The sequence below is a fragment of the Phyllopteryx taeniolatus genome, chromosome 9 (assembly GCF_024500385.1).
Source record: "Phyllopteryx taeniolatus isolate TA_2022b chromosome 9, UOR_Ptae_1.2, whole genome shotgun sequence".
In the NCBI taxonomy this organism is placed as follows: Eukaryota; Metazoa; Chordata; class Actinopteri; order Syngnathiformes; family Syngnathidae; genus Phyllopteryx; species Phyllopteryx taeniolatus.
In genome coordinates this window covers 15,450,764-15,465,171 of record NC_084510.1, presented here as the reverse complement: position 1 = coordinate 15,465,171, position 14,408 = coordinate 15,450,764, and the positions used below count along the sequence as shown (strand labels likewise).

The 14,408-nt window shown below is 46.7% G+C and overlaps 1 protein-coding gene across 5 annotated transcripts in view; it reads left to right on the top strand.

Annotated features, from left to right (window-relative positions):
- foxp4 (forkhead box P4) overlaps positions 1-14,408 on the top strand; it is a 104,198-nt gene that overhangs the window by 26,239 nt on the left and 63,551 nt on the right. For all 5 annotated transcript variants that reach the window (XM_061784704.1, XM_061784706.1, XM_061784703.1 and 2 more), the window contains exon 2: positions 5,135-5,314. In XM_061784704.1, coding sequence (XP_061640688.1) covers positions 5,144-5,314 — 171 coding nt within the window. In that variant the 5' untranslated portion in view covers positions 5,135-5,143. The remainder of the gene's footprint in view (positions 1-5,134; positions 5,315-14,408) is intronic.

The window sequence follows — 14,408 nt, the reverse complement described above, 5'->3', positions numbered from 1 at the left end:
CATCTCCTGTGCTGTTTTAAAAGAGTGAAACAAAGTAAAATAGTTACTTTACAAGTATTTGGCCGACTGTGTGTTGGCTTCTCACATTATTTTTTGAAATATGACATCGCATGAAACATCATCACTGTCAGATGTTTTTGAAAATAAATATCAATAAATTATTCCTTACAGTTGTATTGGATTAACTATTTTATCATTTTATTAAAAACACAGAAATTTACCTTTTGGACATTTACGAAAAAATTTTGACTGTTTCCTTGCGTAACATGGAACCATTTCCACAAGTTATTTTTTTAGTGAAAAAAATGTTTAATTTTACGTAATGACCTCACATTAAAATTCAGTCATATTTTTTATTTGTGTATAAAGTAAATCGGAATGGTGCAAGGCACTAAACTGTTGTATGTCTTTTAAGTCCTATACTATATGGAAAATATTGAAATAGTAAAATGTCATTAAATTGCAGAATCCACAGTACTGGAGGTATGTCTTGTACCCTGAAACTAGGATTATGCAAGCACGCCTTGTTTCTATGACGTTCATAGCAGTTTACACAAATGCAAATGTACTAAAAAAAATATTTTTAGTCAACAAGTTCAATGTTTGCTCACTCTTTTTAGTTGTTGTGTCACATGTGATATTAATGGAGGCCTAAGAGGCCAGACTTGATTGGTGGGTTTGTTCTGGGGATTGGGGCGAGAGCACAATGCCTGAGGGGGGAGGTGTCATGGTTTATTTAGTTGAGCTGGTGTGAGACTATGGATGTGTAAAATGTCTCTAAATGATGAGTCGTCTGTGTGAAGTTCATCTCCCTGCAGAGCGCAGGAATAAACTGAGTTGGGATTTTCAAGAAGAGAAATCCCGAAAGTGTGTTTGTCAAGGGAAGACTTTAGTGGACGCTGACAGCAAGCAGGGTGTAATAAAAAAGCACCTGTCAGGTTTGCGTAAAAGGAAACATGTTACACATTCAATGTCAACACGGACTCCTCCAATCTTTCTCAAATTTCTTGTCTTACTTGCTCAGATATATGGCTTGAACAATGAAAGATCGTAGACATAACCTATGTGGATTCTATTTCAGGGGGAGAACTTTCATGTTTTCCAGGGCTGAACATGCCACTAGTTACCAGGCGCAACCACAGGCAGGGAAAGACAAATGATTCAAGAGTAGGATGAAAGCAGATTGGATGGAGTGCACATACTGGTACAGACATTTTTTCCTCCCCCTTTACCTCCTCCTCCTCCCCCTTCTCTCCCTCCCACACTTATTCCCTCACTTCTTTGCCTAATAAGCAGCGTTCCTGTGAGCTGATGCAAGGCGGAGGAAACAGAACAGGCGTTCTGGGACCACTGGAAATATTCCCACATGAGGCATAACATGATAAAGACTTATTATCTCACTAAGCTGCTGTAAACACAGATGCACACATAAATACTCTCTGTACACAACTCTCTCACTTGCATGCTTGCTCGCTGGCTCTCACAACAAACTCACACATATTCAGTATACTCAGAGTGAACCTGGTTTAGGAGTGGTGATGAGCACTGACCAGAAGGAATCTGACAGAGCCAATCCCGCTAACAAAGCCACAGAGTGAAGCCGCTCGCCGGGCATTGAAGTTGTTTGAACTCCCCCCACACTGCCCCCCAGGCGCAGTGGGAAGGAACAGTCAAGAGTTTGGCTGATTATGAGGGGAATCTTTTCGGGAACATCTGAGCAAGCTACATGTCAAAACAGGACTGGTCTCTGCTCATCAATCACAACAGTTACATACATATACACTTTTGCAGCCTGGCTGTGAGCTAATCTATTACAGTAGAAAGACAAGTGTCATCAGGAACATGTTGAGTCCTATTTTGTGTCTTCCCAATCCCAATTACACAGCTTTTTCCCTTTTCTCTATCTCTCTGATCAGCCTTCCCTCATCCCTCTAGCCCTCTCGCGATGTCCCCTTGGGCTACAGTGGGAATGTCTCTTCCGCACACACTCTCAGGTCATAGGTTCAGCTTGAGGGGGTCGGATCTCGTAGAGCAATGAAGAAGAAGACGCACAGACAGACAGACAGCGCGTCGAGGCAGGCCTTTTCACAAGCCGCTCCTTTTCGCTGCCAGGAACACTTTAACCTAGAGCTATGTGTGTGTGTGCATGCATCATAGGCCTAATCAAAGACTTCAGGCTAGATTTATGCCCCTGCCTTCTCCCCGACCTCCATTACACCAGCTTATATACACCCATTACAGGATATGACAGACTACACACCCTTTGGAGCAGCATAGCACATCGGCTGTGTGTGCGTGGGTGTGTGTGTGTGTGAAAGACAGGTTATGTGCTCACTTCCCCATTAGGTCCCTGTCCACCTGCGAGCTCTATCTCCACAGCATATCGCTAATAAGGTCAATGAGGAAGCGTTAGCAGCAGATGGGCGTGCAGTACATTACAGCACAGAGTGGGCCTGATAGGCGGCCAGTGATTCATGCTCAGTGAGACGTGTGATGACGCCAAGAGTTTGTAGCACGCTGCAAAGTCAGTGGATCTGTTGATCACTCAGCACTATGCATGGCTTCATAATATTACCTCGGGGAGTAGTTTGACCTAGCAGGGGTCTGCGTGGAGGAGGGATAGATGGTTGGGAAGAGGAGTGAGGTTGGAGATTAAGTGACTAGCTTTAAATGTCACAATAACGCTCTACTTCTTAGTCTTAACCTCCCAGGCGGATGGGTGCCAGGAGCGAGGGGGGAGGATGCTAGGAAGTACTGCACTCTTGATTTATGCTTTTCAAGTGGCTGCTTATTATGAAAAAATTCTTGACCAGACTGTTAGCACCTTCAACCACAAGATTACTGTAGTATATTTCTACACATTTTTACTTCAGTAACTTCATGTAATCATCATCATCATCATCATCATCATAAACATAATAATAGTCAGAATCAGAATCAGTATCAAAAAGATCGTAATATTTTCTTAAAATACCACATTGATGTGGAAATAGCTGTAGGAATATAATTACTCTGAACAAGTGCTTGGAGTGATTTTCAACACCTGACTTTTGAAATAATCATAATAATTAAAAAAAGAGCAAATACACATATATATCACAATTAGATACTCTAATAAATCTGCTTCATCTCTTAAGCTCAGAGTTCTATTCTTTGTAATAAAAATTTTAGTACTACTATTTATTTATTTTTTTACTTTTTAAATTTTCTTTCCATTTATACTTTTACATTTTCTCCATGATTGGCTAGGAGAAATCATAGGGTTCTGGTAATGAGGTATGTGAAAAGGTTGTTTAAAGCAGCAAATGTGACATTGATTTCTAGTATTGTCTTATTGGTCACAATGTTCTAAACAGAAAGAAGGCTTGCGCTACACACTAGTAAAAAAACAGCATTGAAAGGGTCATAAAAGGTCTGTAAAGTTAGTTATCGTGATAGTAACAGTATTGTGTCACACGTGTAAATGGATTGAGAGCTGGAGTGGTGACAGCAATACAAAATTGCAATGTCGTTTCACACATTTAGCTGGCATTGATCAATTTTCTATAAAACCGTGACTGGTGACTTCATCTTGTGGTTGCGCAATCTGTCTGTAATCGAGCCTTCAATTTGGAGATTTTTCCTCAACAGATGTTGTAGCTGTTAAGCAGCATTAATGTCACCACAAAAGTCTACTGAGCTGTTTCCAGGCTCAAAAATGAGTTTGAACTATTTATCAAAAAGCCCACAGTTGTCATTTATTCTGGTGGTGATTTGGATTTGGCGTCTTGTTTGATGTAATGACATTCTAGTACTGCCATTTATCAGCAAATCCTATTTTTCAGATGTGACAATGTATAGGTTAAATCTGTATCCATTGTGTGAATAATATGCACCAGAACCACAAGATAGCAAAAGACGAAAAAGCTTCTGAGGGTTTGGAAGCGCTGACCCTTTAAACTTGCATCTTTTCCACCTGCACATTAACTTGTTTAGGCCTCTGTCTCCCAGCAAGCATCTGGAAACTTCCCATTAATGGGGCCGCTAGTGTTCTATCCCAAACTCACCTGCTGTCATACTTTCACATTGAAAATATACACACACATACATGCACACAAACACACGTAGTGTCGAAGAGGCAAAGAAAAGTTGGAATCTCTGATGAAATGTCTTTTATTATTTCCACAGAAGGCACAAGTTGTGCTATTCTAAAAGCCACACACACACACACACACACACAGTCCCACAGAGCTGGTGGGTAGAATGTCTCGATGGCATTTTGTGTACCCACTGTGGGTTGCAGAAATGAGTGCATCAGAAGTTTCCATCTAAAACTCGGCGCTTGTGTGTTAATTTCTAAAACTGCATAAGGCAGAAAGGCGAGATTGAGCTTGTCATTAGGAGTTCTCAGCTTGCGTGCTTGCATGAAGGTTTGTTTTGTTTTTGTATTAGGCGCTTTCTGTGCTATACGAGTGTACTTGTGTGTGCGCGTGTGTGTGTGTGTGTGTGTGTGTGTGTGCGTCTCCGCACTCCCACGCTCGCACTCCCTAACGATGGCAAATGTGCCTGTGTGTTTGCAAGGCGTTGTTTCTCAAAAAAAACAACAACACATCCAGGAACGGCGCGTTTTGTCTAGTTTTGTGGAAGGAGGGCACTCTAATTAGAGAGGCTCTATGAAGGCGCTTCAAACAAGCGTTGTCAAAGACCAACCTGCTCATGGCGTACACACAGCGCACACATGCCACCTCTGATTATTGGAGAAATGCGTGTTTTATTTAACTATATCGCAGGGTATTAGCAGCCTTGTCAGTTTAGATTTGCTGCCTGTCTGATCCTAATCCGTGCGTACGCTCCCAGACGCACACATCTACATGCAGACAAAAATCTGCTTCAGGTGTCGCTTTGTGGCCACTTGTGCGTGGGTGGTTCATGACCAAAAGGCCTTTTCACAAAATGCAGCGCACGTTCACGAGCACACACAAGTCACTGCTCTATCTCGGCATGTGTTTGCTTTAGCTTCCCGACTTGTTTACCCTCTCAGATAGGAGCAGGATTTCTGCCCAGGTCGCTTTTGTTTAACCTGTGTTGTTCTCACCCTCCCTACCTCCATCCCCACCCCGCCTCATCCCATCCCGTCCTGTCCGTCTACCATCAGGTGCCAGTGATGATGGTGGAATCAGCCTCTGAGACCATTCGAACGACACCGTCCAGCCAGAACGGAGTCAGCAGCCTCAGCAGCCAATCAGACGGAGGGGGAGGGAGAGAGGGCGGGTCCAACGGAGACACGAATGGAGAGATCAGCCCAGTCGATCTACTGCACCTGCAACAGCAACAGGTGGGTGTGTGTGCATTCTCCTATGCACCTCTCTAATCATGATCGTCGAGTTGAAGAGCATTTCACTTTTGCAATGTATGTACTGTATGTTGCGTGGAACAACATGTACACACCAGGCTGTTACATAATATACACATATAGCAACTTTTGACAAACTGGGTTGTCTGCCCTTTAATAAGTTTCCCACTGAAGTCATATCAGACTTTAGAGCCCCAAGTAGGTTAAAAGGGGCCATTTTTTCCAGTGGGTAGAGCAATGAGATCCTCACAGTGTCATACAAACACACACACAGAAACACAAGTCGTGTGTGTCAGTGTTCTGTGTTCATTTGTTTTATTTAGTCCCTCATGCATGAAGTGTTTGTCAGTGTTTGTATGTATGACACATCGGCGAGTCGTGTCTCCAGTTAGGTTGTTTATTTTGCCTCCAGTGCGTCAGAGTCCCCTCATCCCACCCAGAAGCCCCACATTCTATACAACACACACGCAGACACACACACAAACTTGAGCCACATCAAATGGTGGCCCTTCCTGGTTTGTGATTTTGTGTGGTTTGATAAGTTAAATTGTGTGGCACAAGCCATGACATTGTACCTTTACTCTATGGACATTTCTATTTGTGTGGCATTTTAGCTGTTCTACTTGACAAATTCGTGGAAGTGTGTGTTGGGTGTGGAATCCACCATAACACCTGCTCATGTTGTAGATGAGGAAACCCCTGCCTCCTAAAATATTCCACCTAATTATTAGGATGAAGCCTCAGGTTTTTGATGAACACTCACCTTGAGGCCCTTCAATTTCAGTTCTGCCCCACCTGGCCAACCCTTCCCCTGACTACATCCTCACGTTGCTTCCTCAGCAACCTTCAACCGAGGACACACACACATGCAGTTATGCACTAATGCACATACATAAACACCCAACCTGTAACGCACACAAAGCAAGTCTTTCTTCTCTCGGACGGGTCTTCGCTCTCAATGTTTTTGCACCTGTGTGTGTGTATGTGTGTGTGTGCGTATGTTGGTATTTCCTCTCTTGAGCGGGTTACCAACCACAAACATGCCTCCCTCTCTCTTTCCATCTTTTTCGCTTCCTCTCACTCACTGAACCTCTTTTTGCTTCAGCCCATAGTAGAGTGTGGAAGACAAGCACAACCTTTCCTCCAGATTTTAACCCCACCTAAAAAAGATTGTTGCAGCTATGTGTTAGTAATAAGTTCACAGTAATTTGCTGTATTAAACAAATTACTAATTAGAGTCAGCGTACACAGACTGAAAATTGGAGGCCATTTACCGTTTGATTAGTCTGTAAAAGTAATGGGAAGTTGATGATTAACCATGTATTTTAGTTGTAAAATTACATTACGAATCACACAAATCTTGTAAAGCGTATTATCCAATCAAAACACAAGGTACACTGATACATCTCCTACCGTAGTTATATATTAAAAAAAAGTCAGTTGATCTTACAATTGACACTATCAGTAAGTTTTTAATTTTAACGTTTTGTCCAGGAACTGTGGTTTAAAGTGTTTTAAAAATGCACCGTCTCATACTGTCAAGGGCTTCTTTGACCTAATCGATTTAAATGGGGTAAAGGGTCTAAAATATTTGACACAGCACAGTATGCTGCCACGCAGTTCTACCCCACTACCAATTACAACCATGATAATAAGCTTATAGTTATTGTAAAAATGGCATGATTCGTCTTAATTCTGATATGATTTTGGCATTACAACTAGGAGGCAGTTGACTTGGTAAGTTTAGCAGTCCAATCACTTAACACCAAAATATATTTAAAAAACATGCCTACATACACATCTCCTTGGGCTGTACAGTGTTGTGTAAAACATTACACTGCCTACTTTCCTATTCAGAATTCTTGACTGCACTGTGTTGTTGGAACATACTGTCATCTTTGCCTCGGGCCCCTGGGAGAAATCACATTTACAGTATGTCCTACTGTCAAAGCCCTCATATGGCCTCTCTGTGTCAGTCTTACCACCATAGCTCCACAGAAGCATGCACGTACAGTAAATACACATATAGGGACATATGCACTCTTAGGCAATAACATTAAGTACAGTATACCTGCATAATCTTGAAATCTACGAGCTGTCAAAAATGCTTTTCTTTTAATTGACAGTCAGAGCTCATTTTGACATGTCATTCGATTGGTGTACCTAATGCTGTGTCCGGTGAGTGTCGAGGGTGGCATGAGGAGGGGTCAAAGAGATGGTCAAAACTGCCGCAAGGTTTGAAGGTAAAAGGAGGGGCAAAAGGCAAACATGCTGGGAGGGAAGGTGGTGGTCACTGGTGGGTCTGAAGAGAAGAAATAGAGGTATGAGGGAGGAGTGTAGCGCTGAGACGTGTCAGAAAAAGGGCGCCTGGGCCCCCCTGTGGAATGTGGCCTGTCTGCCTCCCCAGAAAGAACAGAGCAGTGGAGAGAAAGCGAAGAGGGGGGTGAAAAACCAGTTCTGCCCCATCATGTAGGGGAGAGGGAGGAGGGAGGCAGCGAGAACAAAGAGCGGTGTTTCAGGGCGAGGGTGAGGAGAGGTGGAAAAGTGAGAGTGTGTTGCACTTTGTTGAGGTGCTCGAGTGTAGACGTGCAATGATGCATAGCCAACCAGAAATGTAAGCAGGATAAATCCTCACATACTGTACCTCAAAACGGTATGCGTGTTCTGACGAGAACCAGGTGTCTTCACTACTTTCCTTTTCCTTACATCTCTCATCCACCTCCTCCCCTTTTTTTGCAGTAAACTACTACATCGCTGTCTCCTCTTTTTCCCTCGCCATCAATTAATGGCTTCTGGTGTTCCAGCCGCCACAGTAGTAGTAGCAGCTGGCGATGACAGTGAAAGAGGGGAAAGGAAGGAGAGAGAAATGGCGACAAAAAGGTGCCGTTTCCTTTTAGGAGTGCCACTCATCAGTTTGGGCTTTTCTCTCTCTCTCTCTCTCTCTCTCTGCCTTGGCCTTAAGTTACTCCTGCAAGCAAATAGAACGTTAGAGGCCCATTGTAGTCATGCTCTGCCTTCCCCAAGGCTATCAAAGGCGCACTTGTTGAGGAAAAAAGCAGTTTTATAAATTGGTCTGGACCCTCCATCCGTACTCCCATTTGTCATGTTCTATTTTTTTTAATGAGGTATATCCTTGTTTTAGTCCTTCACACACACTCGCAAGCACACATATAACATCTTGCCATTATGCCTTCAATAGCCCTTAACCATCTCTAAGTGTCTACACATAAGGTTTACCCAAAGATGAACTCACATTAACCTTACCCCTAAACCCAAGTCTTAATTCTCAAGCAGTCCTTTAAAGGTGTGTCAAAATGTCGTCACACTCGAGGTCTCACACTGAAACGGATCCTTATGAAGTTAGATAGACAACAACACAGACACGCACGCGAGCACACACATGCACACACAAGCACTCTCACGCGTGCACATGGGTGATGTAAGTTAATGAAGGGTGTAATCAAGTAGCCGCAGTGATGACTTGAGATTGGGAGGAACTGATACAGATTTCAGTTATACACAAACACTGATAATATGATAAGTGTTCTGGGCACATGTGTGAAAAGACTGCAGTGCAGTCTGAGGACTGGATGGAGGTGGGGTGCAGAGAAGACTTGCAAACTAATGGGAGGTGAATGCTGGTCACTGGGACACTTATGTCCTGCGTGACCTCCAGCTCTCCTCTGGAGTTCACTTTCAGGTCAGGGGTGCACGGGAGATGGAGGTGATGGGGTGACCGCTGAAAAGAAAGAGAGCGACATTTCCTGACAACACGTTCTGATTTCTTAGTGCAGTGGGATTTCATTTAATCACATTATGCTTGCGCATCTGCATGAGCAGTGGAGTCCCCTTGCACATTGGTGTGTACACTTCCCTCGTTATACGTGTGTGTGTGTGTGTGTGTGTGTGTGTGTGTGTGTGTGTGAGGGAGTGTAACTCCCAGTGTGTGCATGCATGTTTCCCACTGTCATATGCGCAGGCCACTAAATCAGTGGCGGGCCTCTCTCTGAGTGCTGTCACCTCCTAAAAGCGTTGCATTGGTCTCAGCCAGGCTGTCCTCTTTATGATTGAGGTCAGTGTAGTTCAGAGGTCACCAGAGGCCAGGCTGGGTTGCCAAGCATCACAGAACACCCACTGCTGGATGGGCCACAATACAAAGAACACTATAGAACACCAACTTCCTTCAAGAGTCTCCAAAGCACCAGCGACACTGTTTTTGTTTTCTGACCTTTGCTCCCCTAAAAACACTAGAATATGGCTAATATGCAAATGTATGATAGTCCTCAAATATTCTTTCTTATTCAGGTGTTAAGTAAAAAATTATTTCAACTTTTTTGGAGTTAAATACAATTTTATTAGTTTAATAGGTGTCTGTCAGCTGAAACTGGTCATGTTAAAAGATATTGTTTTAAAATGATCTTCGTTACTTTTGAAAATGTTTTATAGTTGATTAAAATGTTGTACATTATGCTGTAAATTAACAGAATCCTCATTTAAGATTGGTGATGTGAAACATTCTCAAAAAAAATATTATTACATTAAATATATACAAAGATAAATAAAGTATTAACAATTGAATATACGGTATCTAACACAACTTGTAGCCTTAACCCACTCTTCTTTTTCACATTTCCAGCTAAAAGATACTCATTCAACAAATTATTTCACAGATGTGTGTTTTTGTGAGTTTCCATAGTGAGTGCATCGTTTTCATTACTTTTTTTTCTGTTTGGTCATTGAGTGTTGAGTCTGAGAGAGACTGAATTGGCTTCATTGGCATACATGGTTTTCAGGTGCAGCCATGATTCTATCCATCTCTGAGGTGATCAAAAATGCCATCATAGAGTGTGACTTGCCCAAAAGTGTATAAAATACACTTGAACTTGCTCACTGACTGTTGTGAGTCTACAATCCAGCGACAAGGCTACATGGATCAATCGTAGACGGACTGGAGAAATGGTTCAGCAGGCCAGATAAGCCTGCATGGACACAGTCACGGTTGGTTGACCCAGTCAGCCAAGAAGCTCTGAGACAAGAAAAGACAGATAGCAACCCAGCTAAAAAGAATATGTGTGTGGATCTGTGTGTAGGTTGGTCTGTGTGTGTGTGTGTGTGTGTGTGTGTGTCTGCCCCATCTTTGTTGTGGAGACTGAGTTATACACATTTGCCCGGGCACCTGGAGTGCTGAGGTCGGTTTTGGTTGTCACGGGAGTGTTTAGAAGCACTTAAGCTCAGGCCTGCCTGTGCTGTCAGGTAAATAACACACATACACACACACACACACACACAAACACGTACACGTACACGCACACGTATAACGAGGGAAGTGCACACAACAATATGCAAGGGGACTCCACTGCTCATGCAGATGCGCAAGCATAATGTAATTAAATGATTTTGTGATTAAACACACAAGCAGAGGCAGACTTTTCCTTTTTTTTTCTGGTTTGTCGTCCTGTATATGTAATTGTTAGTAGGGACTTGTTTGTAGCAATCATTTGATAGACTGTTTTTTTAAAGTTCTTTAGATGCAAATGGATCAAACAGGTCACATGTTGTCTCACCTCTACCTTCTTAAAGTCCCTGATTATGTCACTCTACCATCACACAAAGAGATGGAAATCGAGAGGAGAATGAGTTCTTTAAGACAGAAGTGGAACAATTAAAACGCGGCACAGTAGTTACCCAGGAAACAACCCAAGATGCACACACTTTTATGTACACAGCATGCACACAATAGCTTCCATAGGACTAGTGTTTCTAATTAGCTAGTGTGTGTTGGCTCTTTGTGTGGGCAATTTTCAAGTAAAGATTAGAGTCAACAGGGAGAAGAATGTAACTCTTTCCTCATCCTTTGGCTTTATTTGGACTCTCAGGGACAGGGGGTGATGACTTTCGTCATTTTTCCACGTCCAGTATATATTCATTACTATACTGTAGAATATTTGATGGATACTTTATATATACGCGCGTGTGTGTGTGTGTGTGTGTGTGTGTGTGTGTGTGTGTGTGTATTTCGGGTCACTGATGGTGTAGTGGTACACTCGCCTGACTTTGGTGTGGGCTGTGTGGGTTCAGTTCCCACTTAGTGACGGTGTGACTGTGAGTGTGAATGGTTGTCCGTGTCTATATGTGCCCTGCGACTGACTGGTGACCAGTTCAGGGTGTAGTCCTCCTTTCACCCGAAGTCAGCTGGGATAGGCTCCAGCGCCCCGCAAGCTTAGCCAGGATAATGTCATGGTCTGTGTTTTGGTTTGGGTTGTTTAGTTTTGTTCCATGTTTTCCTGTGTTCCATGTTTGTCGTGTGCTCATTAGGTTGTTGTGTCCACCTGTTCTCGTCTACTTTGTGTTGACCAATCAGCTCTCTCTAGCCACTCGTCTTGTCCAGGTGTTCCTCGTTGTCTCGTCAATTTGTTTGTATTTAGTTCCCTGGTTTCTTTCAGTTCTCGTCGGTTCATTGTCGTTGTCACGTCTTGCCTTGTCATAGTCGCCTGTTGTTTTTGTCATAGTCGCCAGTTGTTTTTGTCATAGTCGCCTGTTGTTTTATCATTGTGATTAAATATTATTATTTTGAGATTCCCGCACTCCTGCCTTGCCTCCCTGCTTCCCTGCAATTGGGTCCACCATGTTCTTGCCTTGCGTTCCTCGCCGTCGTCCTAACCATGTTCATGACAGAATGAACCGACCAGAACAGGACCCAGCGGGAAGAACATGGCGTCACCCTGGACGCCACCAAACTGGCTCCCACCGTCCTCAGCCTGCCATCCATACCTACCCTCCTCCAGTAAGCCCTATCATTCAGTCTTTTCTGTCCTTTTCCTCGGGTCCCCCCACTTGTCCTAGCTATTCACCATGCCCTACTATTGTACATCCACATGTTTCTTTAGATTCCGATTTTTCTGATTGTGAAGATGGCCCTGATTTAGTTAACCTCCTGTCGGATTCTGACTCTGACACAGATTTAGATTTTTCTGGTTCCTTCCCTAGTTTATCCCGTCCTCGTCAGTTTTTGTCACGTTTCCACGTTTCCAACCCCAGTGAGTCCAAATCCTTTCCCTCTGACCTTTTCTTGGGCACCCGTTTGGCCATCTACCCGGGACCGCCGCGTGGTGGCCAACGGAGGCGCCCAAGTAAAGGTCAAATTTTGCCCCCTCGTTTTTCCCCCCCTGTTCACAAATCACTTGATTTTTCACCTGTTCCCACACGTTGTTCCACGGCTCCAATTAAGTCACGTCTAGTCAAACCTGCCCCCAAGCCATGTTCAGTACCAGCCATTTTTCCTAGTTCACCTTCCCGAGACCTTGTGCACTCTTCCACTCCCGTACCCTCTACTCCCATACCTCAATGGCGGCAGGCTGAGGAAGCGACTGCAGCTCCCGTTCCGGCTAATCGGCAGCTGCGGCAGGCTCCCGTTCCGGCTCCTCGGCAGCTGCGCCAGGCTCCCGCACCGGCGGCGCTCGTCCAGCGGCCGCCACCCATCCTTGCTCCGGCGGCGCTTGTCCAGCGGCCGCCACCCGTCCTTGCTCCAACGGCGCTCGTCCAGCGGCCGCCACCCGTCCTTGCTCCGGCGGCGCTCGTCCAGCAGCCGCCACCTGACCCTGCTCCAGCGGCGCTCGTCCAGCGGCCGCCACCTGACCCTGCTCCAACGGCGCTCGTCCAGCGGCCGCCACCTGACCCTGCTCCGGCGGCGCTCGTCCAGCGGCCGCCACCCGTCCTTGCTCCGGCGGCGCTCGTCCAGCGGCCGCCACCTGACCCTACTCCGGCGGCGCTCGTCCAGCGGCCGCCACCTGACCCTGCTCCAACGGCGCTCGTCCAGCGGCCGCCACCCATCCTTGCTCCGGCGGCGCTCGTCCAGCGGCCGCCACCCGTCCTTGCTCCGGCGGCGCTCGTCCAGCAGCCGCCACCTGACCCTACTCCGGCGGCGCTCGTCCAGCGGCCGCCACCTGACCCTGCTCCAACGGCGCTCGTCCAGCGGCCGCCACTCATCCTTGCTCCGGCGGCGCTCGTCCAGCGGCCGCCACCCGTCCTTGCTCCGGCGGCGCTCGTCCAGCGGCCGCCACCTGACCCTACTCCGGCGGCGCTCGTCCAGCGGCCGCCACCTGACCCTGCTCCAACGGCGCTCGTCCAGCGGCCGCCACCTGACCCTGCTCCAACGGCGCTCGTCCAGCGGCCGCCACCTGACCCTGCTCCGGCGGCGCTCGTCCAGCGGCCGCCACCCGTCCTTGCTCCGGCGGCGCTCGTCCAGCGGCCGCCACCTGACCCTGCTCCAACGGCGCTCGTCCAGCGGCCGCCACCCATCCTTGCTCCGGTGGCGCTCGTCCAGCGGCCGCCACCCGTCCTTGCTCCGGCGGCGCTCGTCCAGCGGCCGCCACCCGACCACGGTCCGGCGGCGCTCGTCCAGCGGCCGCCACCCGACCACGCTCCGGCGGCGCTCGTCCAGCGGCCGCCACCCGACCACGCTCCGGCGGCGCTCGTCCAGCGGCCGCCACCCGACCACGCTCCGGCGGCGCTCGTCCAGCGGCCGCCACCCGACCACGCTCCGGCGGCGCTCGTCCAGCGGCCGCCACCCAACCCTATTGCCTGGCCCCTGCATTACCATTGGGTTCGGCACCGTGGCCGTCCGCCTGAATGGCCCTGTAAAGACCCTGGTGCTTGGCGTCCTGGACGACCTCCTGACCCGTTCAGCCAAGCACCTCACCTCGGGTGGCCTGGATGGCCACCAGACTGACCTGAGGGGTGGACTCTGTAACCCTCCTCCAGGCCCCCTTCCGCCCACCCTGGGTTGGTGACTTTTTGGTTGTTGTTTGGGGAACGTCTGGGATCCGTTCCTTTAGAGGGGGGGTACTGTCATGGTCTGTGTTTTGGTTTGGGTTGTTTAGTTTTGTTCCATGTTTTCCTGTGTTCCATGTTTGTCGTGTGCTCATTAGGTTGTTGTGTCCACCTGTTCTCGTCTACTTTGTGTTGACCAATCAGCTCTCTCTAGCCACTCGTCTTGTCCAGGTGTTCCTCGTTGTCTCGTCAATTTGTTTGTATTTAGTTCCCTGGTTTCTTTCAGTTCTCGTCGGTTCATTGTCGT